General features: G+C 33.3%; 2 protein-coding genes across 3 annotated transcripts in view; one reads left to right on the top strand and one right to left on the bottom strand.

Annotated features, from left to right (window-relative positions):
• The window catches only part of Galphao (G protein alpha o subunit), a 307,748-nt gene that overhangs the window by 178,188 nt on the left and 112,548 nt on the right, over positions 1 to 17,012 (top strand). The window lies entirely within an intron of this gene.
• The window catches only part of Cyp49a1 (Cytochrome P450 49a1), a 54,625-nt gene continuing 38,760 nt past the window's right edge, over positions 1,148 to 17,012 (bottom strand). Inside the window, exons 8-11 of the mRNA XM_085943369.1 lie at positions 5,724 to 5,893; positions 5,361 to 5,439; positions 3,420 to 3,653; positions 1,148 to 2,721 (exon numbers count right to left, since the gene is read on the bottom strand). Coding sequence (XP_085799495.1) covers positions 2,608 to 2,721; positions 3,420 to 3,653; positions 5,361 to 5,439; positions 5,724 to 5,893 — 597 coding nt within the window. The 3' untranslated portion in view covers positions 1,148 to 2,607. The remainder of the gene's footprint in view (positions 2,722 to 3,419; positions 3,654 to 5,360; positions 5,440 to 5,723; positions 5,894 to 17,012) is intronic.

Below are 17,012 nucleotides of genomic sequence, written 5' to 3'. Positions count from 1 at the left end.
TAGTTATTGCTCACACTTCAAATGCAATATGGTAAACTATTTGTGGAAAATGATATTGAAATAAATTGTAATAATTATGCAACCGAAAATCTTCATTGCGAATAAGTTACTGCATTGCATTATAAGATAATAAATAACTAGCACTACAATCGTAATTCGCATTTCAGTGAGGTGGTTTCAAATTATGTATGTTCAATATAAAGAATGTTACATTCTCTTTGAATAAAATAAATGGTTTATTAAATTAGATAATTGATACCTTGATTTATAACACAGAAAACCGGTAGCCAAAAATTAACGCAATTTAATAATCATTTCGTGTAAAAAGCACTAGTTAATTTTGTAGTAATTAGATAGGATGCACGTAGGTTAATTGTTAAAGTACCTTGGCGCGCATCCAGTGAATGCAGGTTCCGTCCGTTGGGCGCCGTATTATTTTAAATCCGAGTTTTCTAATTATATATGTGCGTTCATTATATTAAATATATTTTGTAATTTGTGTGTTAATTGTTATTTATTTTGTTTAATTATTATAAATGTAATGAATCCAAAACCGTGATCTCCCTTGATTGTAAAATATGTAGTAGTTTTGAAAGTCATTGAAAAATACTGAAGCTTTCCGAGAAAACATTTTGCAAAACACTTCATATGCAAATTGAAAGAGCTTTGAGCTTGGGATAACCGTTCTATGGGACAGGTGGAGTGCTTTTGTGCAGTCAAGAGGTATTTTAGAAAATGCGAACACTTGACACATTGAAAAACATACTATACTCACCAGGCATATCTGTAGGTTTTATAGGTATCGATTTAACAAAGCTTTTGTTACTGGGAAAGTTAAGCCACACTTCAACGATTTACTCTTAGACTTTACTAAAAGGATTAAAATGTTTATGATACACTTCAAACAGTTAAGTAAACTAAGAGCATTACAACATCGGTAATTTTATTAAGTATTTATTATTCAATAATTTTCATAGTATAATATAATATTAGCTATAATGTATACCTACACGTATTTAAATGCTTTCATTATTACATTAAGGACATACAAAAAATTGTCTTATTTAATAAAATAATATCATTAATTAAATTATAATTAAATCTGTTATTATTTTATTAACATACTGTTATTTAAATAAATATCGGAAACATCACGGATAACACATGTAAAGAAAAAACATCTCATATGACAGATTAATAATTTTAAAGTGACGTATTACTCATACGTCAATTAATGTTTTCTCGTAAATTCTGAACTTCAAAGATTAAAAAAAAAACTAATTATTTAAAGTTTTTTGTAGTAATCCATTTGAGTCGTTTTTTTACCACTCGAGTTTCGTCTTTCGCCGGCTTCAGGCAGTCATCAATAATAAATGCACAATGGTGACTGCGTATAGTGCCTAAAACGACTATAAAAGAACATTATCAAACTTTAAATCAATTAGAATTTAAATTCATATTTCCCTCGGTCGATAGTACAATAATTTTATTAGCTCGTATAGATATATCTATACGTACTGAACTAAGACTAATTTTTGGGTAGTAAACACCGGTGCGATAAAAAAATACGAGACACAGGCGATAAAAGTAGACGCGACTAGAGGATAACAAAAAGTATGTGACTGTTTTTTTCCTTGTATGTCCAACGATATTCTAATTCTAATATACTTACAGTATTCATAATATTACTTAAACCATAAATCTAAATGTCTTATATATCGGTACATTTATTCTATATACAGACAATAATATCGATTTTCAACAATACTTGAAAATGAATATTGACATACTTATATTGACATATTATTGTGTAGTCTTAGTATGAATATTAAAAGTCCATTCACTCCTTATTATAAAGGTGTTTTTTAAGCCTGATAGAACTTCAATGCATAGCATTAACATTTCAAAATGATTTCGAGTACTCCTGGCCATAAATCACGAATCACGGTTTCCAATTCGTTGATTGTTGCTAGTTTATCAGCGTAAACCAGTGACTTCACGTAATCCCAGAGATGTCAAATCGCACGACCTTGTAGGTCAACCGACAGTTAAATTTCTCGAAATCAACTTACCGTCAAATTTTGATTCCAATAAATCGATGGTTGAGATCGCCGCATGGCACGTACCGCCATCCTGTTGAAACCACATCTCGTCCGGATCAATGTATTCGATATTTTCATTGATTAGGGTTCGGTAACGAGCTCCGGTCTCATTTTTAATGAAATAAGTTCTGATGATGCCACTAGCGTATAAACAGCACCAAACAGTATATTTTTGTGAATGTAATGTGAGTCTCTAAGGTCTCTTTTGGATTGGCCTCACTTGATATGCGGTAATTTCGCTTATTAAGAAACCCGTTAAGCCAAAAATGAGCTTCATCGCTAAACAACGTCTTTAAGTTGTGCGAATCGATTGCTGATTTTTTAAGTAAATTTAGACATACTTATCATAAATGTCAAAAAGTGAGCGTAGTTCTATTTAAGCAAAAAAAAACACCTGCTGTAACCCGTCTTCGCCTGCTTTGATAAACATTAGCAGGTATTAAAAAATTATAATATAACAACGTTTGGATTATTCATTAGATGTATTACAACAGGTATTGAATGGTCACTGTTGTATTGGAGTCAGCTTGAATTTGAGGGGTTCGACTGGGACGTACGTCGGACTGACCCTATATGTCAGAGGTCCGTAGTTGTAGTCCACGCGATACTTTCGGAAAATCTGTAACATAAAACAAAGTATTCTTTGATTTATTTTACGTTGAGCTACACATTGGAATGATAACAATATCTGATGTTAGTGTTATAAAATATTATTATATATATGACATGAATCAATAAGTAAATTTATGACTGACCAAATTCCCACATATATTGTTAAATATTATAGCTAGGGATGTTTTTATACAAATAAATAAAATATACCTTTTTGATTATGTACTGATTAGATTTATTGTGTATTTTTAAAATCTAGGTATATTCCCACAATGTTGTAGAGGGTGTAATAATATGAAGTGTAATGTTCACATCATAAAATCGATAGTTTATGATGCTTTTGTGAAATATCTGCAATAACCCCTATACAGATTATTATATCCCTAGTTATTCTCACGGTGACACTATCCCGTGATGTAGGTATGTGATAATAGATGCCTATGCCAGTCTTCGACCTATGTTTTGGGTATATAGTTAATGCAAGGAGGACTGTTGTTTCAGACGCCATACTGATAAGTTATGTTAAATACCTGATTTCATAATTGTCAATTAATTGTGTTAATTACTAATTTTGGAAAATTATAGCACCCACATTAAACCGTACAACATTAGAACCATCTTCTGCTTTATTAACGTTTTTATTTTTGTTTTTATTTTTAGGTATATGTACTCTTTGTGAATATATCATAGTTTTGCTTTAATTACCTTGGCCAGCATGATCTGGAGTTCTGCTTCTGCGAACCTCTTCCCCAGGCATGTCCTCCTACCGTATCCGAACGGCAGAGAGACGAAGGGGTGAATTTTTTGACTAGCGTGTGGACATCCTCCTTCGGATGCCGATTGCGAACTCTTCAGCCATCTCTCAGGGAGAAATCTTCGAGGCTCACTAATGTGCTCCTCATCGTTGGAAACCACATAGTGTGGGAAGATTATGTGGGTCTGAAATAGTAGGTCAACTTTAGTTAATTTTCATATCCACATATTAATTAATTAAGTATAATATCTACTATCAAAAATTTTACGTTGCCAAAACCTAATAAGCTGAATTAAAAAAAAAACTATTACATGTTATCCGGTTACATTGATTAATAAAGATAAATAAATGTAAGTTATCTCCTAATTACCAATACAGACTTTTTTAAAAAGAAAATATGTTTATATTACTGTTAAAATCCTACCGAAAATTTTACGTGTCGTTGATCTATCAACAAAGAAAATGTGGTGTTGGAATGGAGGCATGGGTTTTGTTTACTTTTTTCTTCCATCTCAATTGAATCAATTTGAATGAATACCGACCTACAAAAACTCATTAAAGTGCTTTCATTAAATTTGATATTAGTCATAATTATGTATGGACTAGGGCAGCAGGTGTAGGTAGTGATAAATGATAAAACATTCTGAATATTAATCCCGCAATTGCCAAAACATAATAATATCTGGTGCAATTAAACTAGTCGCGAGTAATTAAAAATAGGTATTTATATTTAAATTTTCATTGGACGAAAGCTCTTAGCGTGCTTTTTTCTTTAGTAATTGAGGCGGGAGCTTTCAGGCTTTTCATGATCACAGTGCGAGGCAGTTAGGTCTTTCTGTTTGACTTTAAACTTTTACGTAAAACCTCGTTAAAAGTTTACGCCGGCTTGCCTGCGAATAAGTACCTACAGAGTTAAGTTGCTTGACTCTGTTACTTACTTCGACCCAACTAGCAACTATTATATAGAAAAAAGAATACATAATATTATGTAAGGTGAATTTTAGATAGAGTTGATAAAGTTTAATAAAGAATATGTTCTGATGATAAAACAGTTGTCAACATCAATTCAACAAATTGTAGAATATTAAAAAAAACTTTGTTTCAAAAACGCGTAAATGATTTTCAAAGAAATACAAAATTTTACTTGCTGTAGTTACTGCTTTCAATAAATACTACAAACCAGTGGCGAAAGGTAGAGGTAGGCTGTTAAGTTCCGCAATAAATGCACACTAAACTTTGCCAGTCATATATATTTGTTTTTATTGAAATAAGACTACAATAATTTACATATGGTGTTGGTTAGTTTTTAAAATTCAATTAAACCCTGCGAAACCAAGCCATAATAGATAATGCTCAAAAAATACTTGTCTATAAAATATCTATAATTATGCAATTAAATCATACATAACTTTGGATATTTTATAAATATAATAATATTTTTTCATCTACTATAGTTTGGTATAGGCAGGATTTAATGAATTTAAAAAAATGAACCAACAATATGTGTAATATGTATTCTTAATCCAACGAAATCAAATAAGTACAAATGAAAAAGTGTGCACAATGTTGTAGAATCGCCCAAAATATACCAAAACTATTATGGTTTGGTTTAAGCAGGGTTTAATTATTTTTTAAAAATTAATCAATACCATCTGTAAATTGTAGTCTTAGTTCAATAAAAACAAGTATGTATGACTAATTAAGTTTAATGTGCACTATTTATGGCGGATCTTAACAGCCTACCTCTACTCTTCACTACTGCTACAAACAAATTAATATACATATATTTGCAGTTACTTTAATCAAATCAATTGTTGACCTTCTTTCAGTTTCACTTCCATGTGTAAAAACAGCTTCCGAAAAGCGTGGAGATACATTTGTTAATACTTTACCCCTTTTGGTATCATATATCCACCGATTATGGCGTCAGATTGTAGACATCGACCATTACCCAAGATTACTGGATACATCCTGGAACAAAAAATTATAAACGTGGATGTCAAAGTACCATACAACTGATATTTACTGCATATAATATAAATATATTATATTAAGGAATTGTGAAGTAACCACGACTAATATAAATTCACCGAAATTCGAATTCAGAACTACCTTAATCACAGTATATAGATTAGAATCACAGTATAAAGATATATCCAATGACTTGTCATACAGCGTCACTACTCAGCGGATAACTTATACTTGTATATATATATATATATATAAACTAGTAACAAATATTTCAAATTGTGTACCGGAGAGTTTCCTTTATGCAAGCCTTGAGATACGGAAGTCTGTCCAGAGCATTTGCTGTGAGCTTCGAGTCCACCTCGGGCATTACGGAAGATAATTCCTTCTGTAACTTCTGCTGGGCCTCTATGTTCTGCGTTAGCTGGTAGATGGTTGAGGACAACGCCACGGAAGTCTAGAAATTAATTGAACAGATTATTGTTATTTACTTATTGGCATTCGTACCAATCATGCATGTTCTTAAGTTATCATGTTTCGTTTATCGTATCGTACATCTTATGTTTGAATGATTTTTTTTCATTGACTCTACAATCCGATATATATATTGGCGGCCTCATAACAGATTTTGATACAAGTCTGTTTACTGGAAGCCAGGCGGGAACAGCGGCAATTTACATAGCCGACTTCGAATTTATGAATTCAAGAATGATAACCTAACCTAACCTAACAAATAATCCAGTATGTCGACTATTTTCAACATTTGTTTACCGCTGGCTTCCACTAAATAATCAAATACCCAATTTTTTTACAATAAACGGATGTTAGCCACTTTCTCAACATATAAATTACGCTATTCTTTACCGTCGTCAATATAGTAATCGTCCAGTCGTTTTGGTGGCACCAAATCAATCTAAACATCTTGAGCATACATAATTTTGAAACACTTCTAAGAAAATATATTATAACCAATAGAAAAAATCTTTTTGAAAAAAGTGAGGAATCGAACCTGCATCTCTCGGGTATCGCACCTATGCGCCCACGCACATGCCCACTCAGAAATGTTTTTAAAATTATGTATGTTCAATAATTAGAATGTTACATTTTTAAATCTTGTGAATTATTCGTTGAATAAAAAAATAGTTATTAAAATATCTTGTTTACTTTTATATAATATTATTATCCCCAGCTAGGTCTCAGCCCTTGAATGGCCACTGAAACTGTATCGAGCATATTGTATTTAAAAATACGTTTAGTCACGAAATAAATAAAATTGGACTTAATTTTAATTAACCCAAATGCGTCCTAAAATTTCCCGTGATAAAAATTAATAATCTACTTGCATCACGTACGAATGCCGCATTTTCTTCCGCATTATTCCTTACATGTTCGTTCAGCAAAATATTATATTCTTTGGCAATAATAAACGGTGGATGTTTTCATTTCACTTGTTTTATTTATATGTCTATCCCTGTGGAGTCAACACGTGACATCTCCTTACTAGCTTATTTAAAATTAAAATTTTAATAATTCTCATATACCTACCTACCCACCAGTGGCTTGCGGTGACTGTTGTTTGTAGAAATTCTGTAATTACTATTTTATGTAACAAAAATACTTTATGCAGTCATCAAATGTTAAAAATAAATATAAAGGATAATAAGGCTTCAAAATTATATAAATAGATTATCTACAACGTTTAAGGAGTGTCCAGGATCATGGTTTGAAAATACAATAAAAACTCAATTTTGACCAACGACAAGCATGTCCCCCCTTAACGATTATAATTTCTTGGAATGCACCGCACCTCCAGCATCTATGGACCGCACGCCACTGCTAGCTACATAAAAAACGTCACTAGATTCATTATCATATTATGGTAACGGGACGTGAGACTATGTTAAATTATAAAAGCAGGAGTGGCAAATAATAATAATTGTAATTAATTAATTTTTAATCACATAATAATATTTTTTGTCCACCTATTAATTAATTATGTTGACTGGAAAATATGTCATGGACATTATAAAGGGTGGTTTTATAATATTGGTTGCCGCGATTTGCACTAGTGGGGATTACGTTTAGGCCAAGCGTAGTGGTTGGGTCTACGCGTGACTTAAGATAGAAATACATTATGTATAGTCGAGGAAAGTCAATACTTCTTAAGAAATCCGACTGTGATATGTAGGAAACATGCAAGGGATAAGCGTCTTCCGCATTCCAAGTATGTTCCTTGGCGGATTCTCAAGGGGAAGAAACCCGTGGGAAAACCGGGACTTCCTTGTAAAGACAATGTGGGGAGGGTCGTTAGGTATATTTTCCTGATCAACAAAGGTATCATTACTAAAACTTCGCACGAAAATATCTAATGTAGCATTCATATCTTCAATTATTCTGTATTTTCATTCGCCGTAAACATATTGATGTGGTATTCCTGGATATTAATATTTATGACGTGGCTATAAACTTTTAATACAAAACCAGAGTGTAGCAACGATCTGAATTTAGAGTGCATTCGTTAATATTGCGTTTTGATTCTCGGAGACTGGGAGTGTTTTCCAAAGTCTGACATACGATTATTTATTGTAGTGTTGATCCGCAGTTGCACACACATTAAATAATGTTTTATCAAATAAGATTTCCTCAATTTTCCTGGGAGACTGAAAGAATTAGGTGTGATCTGTTGATATATGGACAATGATACATTTTATGTATACTCGTGTATACGTGGATACTAAGCCAGACGGTCATAAATAGCATTTTGACAATAATGAATTATTTATCTTTTAGTTATAAAATTATGTCGACTAGACAAACCAGATTCAACGATCGTCGTGAGCAATCCTTGGCTTTAAATATCAATTACACGGAACGATTCAGCTGTCAACTCAATCGTGTTGGCGCTTGATTTGATTTGTACAATATAATATTATACGCACAGTTGCTAGAATGAACAATTATAAGTAAAGCATAAAATGAAATTTAGACAAGTAACTAGGGTATTATTATTGTCTGTTAAAATAAAGAATAAAGCCAGGCAGCCTTCATGGAAGTTCAAGGTTAATTCGGATATTTTCGTACGTTCTTGGTAATCTTCGACGCGAACGTGCACTAAAATAGGAATTGTTTCAATTTGCTCACGACTCTAGGGAACGACTCAAAAGTGACTACCACGGGTCAATCGTGGGAGAAGGTTGGCTTGAGAATCTGCCAATGTAATTTGAGCTTTAATATAGTTTCTCAGAGTTGTGGTCAAAATAGAATAATTAATAATTTTCATGCACGATCCACGAACCAAAATTACATTTCGGCGATCGAAGCAGGCTGTCGGCGTTGGGTTGTTCGATCTGGCTAGATCTGCGAGTTTGCCAGTGTAATTTGATCTTTATTATAAAGTCACAATACCCGGTATCCATGAAATTTTAAGCGTAGTTTTATAATGTTTGAGGCTTTCACGGTTGTTTTTTTTTTATCTTAATAGATTTGTGGGTTTCCACAGCGTGTACCCTCGACATTTCAGCCTCGTTCCGACATTATCAAGAGATGATATGTTTTATAATGAAGTGTAGTGTAGGTATATGAATGTAAACGTTGCTCCAAGAATGTCAAAAGGAATCCGATTATTATAAATATTAATAGGGATGATGGGTTACTGTTAAAAACGTCATGGCTTCCGGCACTATCAGTAAAATCCAATATTCGAGCCAGTATCTCTGGTCGTAACGATTGACACATTACTATTACTCTGAGCAATGTTTGCTCTTAGCTAATCGGATTCCTTTTGACATTCTTGAAGCAACGTTTAGTCATATACCTATACTACACTTCATCATAAAACATATCATCTCTTGATAATGGCTCCTGCAACGAGCCCGACACGTCGAGGTAAGAAGGAAGAAGTACACACGGTGGAAACCCAAAAATCTATTACGATAAGCGTAGTTTCTTATAACTTAAAAATATATAAATTTATTTTTGTGATCGACTAAAAAATGCGACTTATCACGTTGTGCGTTCAGAACTATAATATATTATCGCATTTCCCTTCGCCCTATTAGGTTCGCACACAACGCATATCAGCTGATAATAACGTGGCAGGCGTGTCGTATATTAGTATAACGCGTCGCATTGTATCCTCCTGCCTCGTAATATCCGCGCGAGATTCTCCCCCGTCAACATACTGCGGGCATTTTTATGGGGCGTCTTTTCGGAGCGACGCGTCCCGACGCCGGCACGTAGCAGAGTTACTGCTCAGCCGCGCCATGCGACAATGGTGTATTTTTATTATAAACTATATTTACCACGCGCACGCTAAATTGGAGGCTTTTATTACGCGAGAAACTAATTACGTACAGTCACTTGTGTATTACAGTATATTAATTTATTAAATACATACTGTTATCACCAAACATTTTCAAAAAAAGCCTTATTTTATTTATTAAAAAAAAGACACGATGAGTACTTAACAAATTATTAATTCAGGACGTTCACAACATTTAGACATTTATACATGTAAAGCAATTAGAGAAAAACAAGATATAGAAAAAAAATATGTCGTAGAAAAGAAATGAAATAAAAAAAAAACAAACAACAATAATTCAAAGAAAATACAAATTAAACAATAAAATAGATTTTTTAAAACAATATATAATGCATCGCTAAATATATCTACATCTCTAGGGAGTGCATTGACCAGCCGCACAGCCCTCGCTATTGGTGCCTGGTGAGACTGACATGAGGAAACTGCTTTCACCCAAAATAAGTCATGGCTGCAACCACGCATGTAATTGACGGGTGCATAAAAATTCAAATTTTCTAAAATATCGGGTTTAAAAACTATACCACGTGAGAGCAGGGGAAAATGCTTTAAGAGCATTTAATGCATATTATGACACAGTTGTAACAATTAAATTATTGAAATTAACATAATATTCCTTAACATGTGTTTAAATTTATCCCATATTTCTCCACACTCAAAAATTAAACTTTGTTTTAACCCCAGAAGGCAACTCACGTCCCGTTATTTTTGTGTTGCCTGATACCGAGCCTAAGTATATATTATGTTTTCTTTGATCAATATATATTATATATATTTTTTTGTATTAATTCTGTGAAGCAAAGAATCCACACAACGCAATGTTCATATTTTGAAATAATTAATAAATCGTTCATAATAGAAACTGACAAAATAAATGAAGATTGTTTTACTGTAATTTACATACAAAATTCATTACGCAGTGAAAAATAGTTCCCAACTATATTGGAAAGTGAAAAAGTAATTTATTTGAGCATCGAATACCGAGTATTTAGGAAGATTGTATTCTACAATGCTTGAATGGTATTATAGAAAGCTGTTGAATATATGTGAATTAAAAAAAAATACTCAGTTTTTATTGTTACGTGCTCTTTCGTTATAAAACTTAAAATTACTAGAAAAAAATACTAAGTGGCAGTGCCACTAACTGTGAACATTTTTAGCCATCTTTCAAACTATTATGAGTGTATTCTATCAATTGTTTTCTTTCACGGCTTAATTAAAATAAACGTTACCATTATTTGCTAGTTAGTTTATTTTTAAAATTTAGAATTTTCTTTTACGTGTACGTTTTCTCTCACCTTAGTCCCTTTAATACGTATTTCTATATAGCTCTCTCTTACACTTTAAATATGTTTTCTCGGTACAGTTCGGTTATGAGGAATACAGCGGAAAACATATTTTGAAAATACCCGATATACTGGATTATTTGTTAGTTTGGGTTAGTTTAGGTTGGGTTAGGTTAGGTTTGGTTAGGTTAACCTAACAAATAATCCAGTATATCGGCCATTTTCAAATTGTGTTTTCCGCTGTATTCCTCATAACCGAACTGTACCGTTTTCCCTCGTGCGTTACAGACAGATGGATGAATCAAGACAAATAAAATATATTGCAATAGTACGTACTTTACGCTGCACGAATTAGTATGACAAATATTTTTTTTACGAAAAATAAAACACAGTTTGGGAAACACTTATTTGGTATGTTAATATATAGTCTATTTTCTCATTTTAAATGAAAAATAAAGCCCCTTATTAAACAACACAAATGACATTATAATATACACTTTTTTCTGAGTAGCTTACGACAACCGTGACTTTTCACTTTGGCACTTTCCGGCAATATTACCATACAATCTACCCTGTCACTTGACAAGCTGAAGCATTAAGATACAATATAAGGGTTGACTAGCAGCCAGCTAACTAAGGGTATTTAATCGAGGTAGTTTGTAGTGCTAGTCGACGGCAAGGTCGTGTGTAGATTTCACGACTTAGTTGTAATATTATTATTAGTCGTGTTGGAGAAGTGGGTTGGTGGTCCGGGATTTGTGGAGGAATATTCTCATAATCCCGGGATTGATAAAAACATACCTATATGGACTTTTGATAAACTATTGAATATAATTGAAAGTAACAGGAAAATAACAATATAGGTACTTAGGAAAATTTACATTTTTAAGTATTTACAACTGCTTATAAATTTTGCACAATTATTGGCTCTACAGCCCGATGTGGATCTTTACCGGCTCACGAAAGGATTTCTTAACCGATTTTTTTAAATTACGAACATGAATGTTATCCACTTCCTCAACATATTAGTTCCATATTCTGGATCCAAACCAATTGAAACCAAACAGATTGTTTGTATTCTGTTAAAAAAATACATATTTTTATACTACCTATATTAATATCATTTACTTAGGGGTGTGTGACTAATCGAACCTTGTAACGAGTTAAAAGTTTTATAATTTAAACATGTTTTTTTTTTATCTTATCACCAAATTGCTTGTATAAGAAAAATAACATGAAAATTTTCCAGGCTCGAGATTCGAACCAGAAATCATCGACTTATGACATAAATAGACATTTTTCAAAAATATTAATATAATTATGTGCAATTAATAAGTAGTAGATACGTTTATTTTTCATGTGTTCAAAATTATATACCTTCAATTACGAATGCTATCTTCTTAAACGTTAGTTAATGAAAATATTAATTTAAATAATCACAATATTTAGTATCTACTTATTCAATATAGGAGATAAAAATACGTTTATATATGATATTTTGGTACAGTTCGGTTATGAGGAATACAGCGGAAAACACATTTTGAAAATACCCGATATATACTGGATTATTTGTTAGTTTGGCTTAGTTTAGGTTTGGTTAGGTTGGGTTAGGTTAGGTTAGGTTTGGTTAGGTTAACCTAACAAATAATCGAGTATATCGGCTATTTCAAAATGTGTTTGCCGCTGTATTCCTCATAATCGAACTGTACCGATATTTTTTTTAAATGAAAGCTACTCATGAAACAATGGCATAAGAGCATTTTTCAATTCCGGTATTTTGGAATCAAATAATCGATCCGGGATTTAGGGGTTTTAATCCTTAGTTAGGGGAGACATGGGTTCTTAAGACAAGGATAATACGCGCGAAATATATTCTTTGGCCATTGTGGTGATAGAATAATGGCTGCTTCACGGGGTATAATCTTCTAATCGTTCGGGGGATGATTACCCCTTTGGTGAATGCTGAATAAATAATAATACAAGGGACTATCTTATTTCTCCAAGACGCTGTAACCTCATGTTAACCTAAATAACACCCTGTGTCTCAGTCTTCGATTTATGTAGTGGTAGAAACAGGGTGTATGATATTACGTGTCAATGTTTAAAAGTTACCCATAATCAAAATTAAATAAATTGGATAAATCTGTACTACAATTCGAGATTGCTAAGGCAATTTTCAACTTTACAGGAGAGTGATTTAGAACGTTTTGTTTGATTCGCGATACATTTCTTAGTACCCGAAAATATGCACTTATCTTACTTGGCAGTAGGAGGGGGGCGCTCGGGTTGTCAAGCCTAATTGGTTAAAGGATTCACCGGAAAGCAAAAGGTGTGGTTAAGACTCCACGTGGCCAAGATTTTATTTGCGATTTCTCTAATATATATGTCTCTAAGGCTTTTCTAATTCACATGTTTTCAATGAAGACCGTTACATCCTTAAAATTTGTTTGTTGAAACACAACTATTGAATAAATAATAATTAAATCGAAAAATTTCAGTATTTGTAATATATATATATATATCTTATAATATAATTTGGTATACCTAATCATGGAAAAACTAAATGCACGGATTATACTAAGAGTTTTACTTATTATACAACCTTTAATAGCAGGCAGGATAATAATAATTGTATTTACATATTTTGAAAACATCTCATGCATATACCTACTACCTACACACTAGACAATATCATTTTGTAGAAAAAAATACGACACCCGACGGAACTTGAACCTGTATCTGCTGAATTCGCGTCCGTATGCTTTTACAATTAAGCTACGGGCATCTTATTGAATTACGACGATTTTAACTAGTAGTTGTTACATGAAAAGCTTATCGAATTGCGTTATAATGTTGGCTATCGGTATTGCCTTATTAATTTAATATACTAAAACCGATAGCCAACATTATAACGCAATTCGATAAGCATTTCATGTAACAACTAGTAGTTAAAAATAAGATTCCCGTAGCTTAATTGGTAAAGCATACTGGCCCTAATCCCGAAGATACAGGTGCAAGTCACGTCGGATGTCGTATTTTTTTTCCTACAAAATGATTTTTTCTTGTGTGTATATGCATGAGATATTTTCAAATGATGTATATTCAGTATACAGAATGTTACATTCTCAAATCGTGTGTCTTGTTCGTTGAGCAAAATAAATAGTGTATAATTGTCTAAAGTGTGGTAAATTTAAATATGTTAATTTGTCTTCCCTACAGTACCTACTTAGGTATATTTTGTGCGAAACACAGAAAAAATGTAGTTTTAGTGTGCAATTAAAAACTCTTCCTACGATTGATATGTTGTTAACAATAACAATCCATGTCTGTTACCAAAGCTTGGCTTCATTTCATTGTAGGTACTTATTATAAAAAAATCTACACTTCCACTCTATTATTTTATCCCTCTATGATAGTATGCCGTTTGATATTTGAATGTGAAAAAGTATCTCATTTCCCACCCGTGACGTCATCAGAGATGTCTCTTTCATGAAACCTCTTTCTATTGTTGTCTCGCATAGTCCGATTCTTTTAATCCATCTGTCGCAGATGACCGGGCGCACCGCACCGCCCACCGCGCACTTGTGCCTTGAAAGGAACTCCGGGGCTTAAAGATCGTCAGCGGTCGCCAAAAGATAATTAAACATATTCAAGAAACCTTATGGCTAAATGCAGAGATGTCACCGTTAAGTTATTCTAATAAGGACGTTCTCATTATAAACACGTCGCTTATTTTTTCTCACTGCCACTACGGCCATCCGCTCACGCAGAAACTAAAATCTGACGAACTGGTTGGTGATGGAACTCATAAACTGGCTCCGCACACGGCGATACTGAAACCTAATAATCTCATAACCTCAAACTGTCAAACCCATTGTCATTCCAACTTCATTCTAAGCTATTTCCGTATTATCTTTACGGGAATTTTCTAGCAACCTGTAATTATACAGGCAGGAGTATTTCTCAACATCTGCCACATATTTTAGATTAAAAATCGGTTCGCCCATCTTTAACTTTTGACGTCTTAACTTGTTATTGCTTGTTAAATTTCAGTTCACTGCTAGCAATTTCGATTAGAAAATATGATTTTTCATCGAATCTACTGATATTGGTACCACTGTTCAATGGGTGACTGGCAACTGAGAGACTGGGAGACTAGCGTGTCGCGTACCGCTCCTCGGTTTCAGTTGCGGACATTTTGAAACTGAGGGATCCCAGTCTTGCCGTCAGCGAGCCGCCATTGAAATACATTAGCTACATACTGGAGTTTCAGTCTCGTCTTTTTTGAGTATTCACGTGAGCAGATGGCCTAAGTTCTCGACTTTGGTGGCGTACCGTTAAGTGTTCCTGACAGCGGAGCGGATCAAGCAGCGTCTCATCACGTTGAGAATGCAAAGGTGGCATTGGACCTATCTCAGTCACCAGAATTTCAACCTGGCTCGCCTGTTCTTCAAGCCCTCCCCGTATTCCGACCTCAAAATACTGAAGATGAATAGCCGAAATAAGAATTCAGTTCGATTAATATAAATAATAAAATTATTAATTAAAAATTTTTGATGTAGGTTAATGAGATGTGTACGAAACCTGCATGATACATCCGAAATCTTTTCAGCAAAGGTGTCGTTATTAATATGGTTCGTTCAATTGACCGATCTTTCGAATCAGTTACAAATACAATGTTCATTCTCGGGTTTGAGAATGAGTCTCTGAGTATAATCTTTGAGGCTTTCACGGTTGTTTTTTATCGTAGTAGATTTTTGGGTTTCTATCTAGCTAATCGGATTCCTTTTGACATTCTTAAAGCAACGTTTACATTCACGCTACGCTACACTACGCTACATTTTCATCATACAATATATCATCTCTTGATAGTGGCCTCTGCAACGAGCCCGAAACGTCGAGTAAAGAAGGAAGAAGGACACACGGTGGAAACCCACAAATCTACTACTAGTCTCTGAGCTTTAAAAGTTTCGAGAAACGATTTAAGAACTACCGTTAAACGTATATCTACTTGTTGCAAATGAATACCTACAAAATAATACGAGTATTATGGTATTGTTAAAGAGTTAGTTAAAATAATTACTTTATTAAGTCAGATTGAGTAGTTCAAATTTTGCCACCAACCCCCAATTATTTGTCGATCAGTCTAAATTTTACGCTATGATGTAGATTTTTTTTAAAATCGTAATAATTATTAACATTTTGTATTTTATTACCATATATATTATGTATTATATTATAGTCTCATACTTATTATATATCCAGTCGCGGCTATAATTAACGGCATTTTGAATCGATTATACCTAATTAAAATTTCCTGGAATAATTAATTATATTTAATTTACTGGTGCTACCCCGCAAGGGAATGATTAGACCTTTTTTTTGTTTTGTAAACCAGTTTTAGTATATTAATTCATCTAATTATGATGTTTGAATGTAATTAATTTCTCGTAATTCCGTCACTACAGTGGCCGCGCGGCTTAAGCGTTGGACTAAAACGCCGTGGTTCCAGGTTTGAATCCTGGGTCTGGCAAGTACACATATTGTTTTTCGATTTGTGTCTGTCAGGCTATGGACCTAATAGGTTGAGCAAGTGGCTGACATCCATTTCTCGTAAAAAAATCTATTAATACAAACCTCTACTCTGTGGAGGCCCATATGATCCTATTAGGATCGGACATGGTCGAAAGAAGAAGAATGGATGTCAGTGACGTAGGTGACTTTTTTTAGAAATCTAGCTCTTTTTGACAATGGAAAAAATGGCGTTAAATCTTGTGTTTTTTGACGTCACGATAAGATTAAATTTAATGTTTCCGTTAAAAATGCTACATTAATAAATTCATAATTGAATGATGAATAAATTCACTGTACATGCATTTTTACGTATATTTTAGATCTAACCCTACCTCGACTGCAACACATCGAATAGGCATGTCGATGTGATTTTGTTGGTCCGCACATAACTTTTATTT

This window comes from Rhyacophila brunnea, unplaced genomic scaffold (assembly GCF_057557595.1).
Source record: "Rhyacophila brunnea isolate RB1 unplaced genomic scaffold, BYU_Rbru_1.0 scaffold_16, whole genome shotgun sequence".
NCBI lineage: Eukaryota > Metazoa > Arthropoda > Insecta > Trichoptera > Rhyacophilidae > Rhyacophila > Rhyacophila brunnea.
The sequence above is the reverse complement of the archived record's forward strand: the minus strand, read 5'-3'. Positions and strand labels throughout refer to the sequence as shown.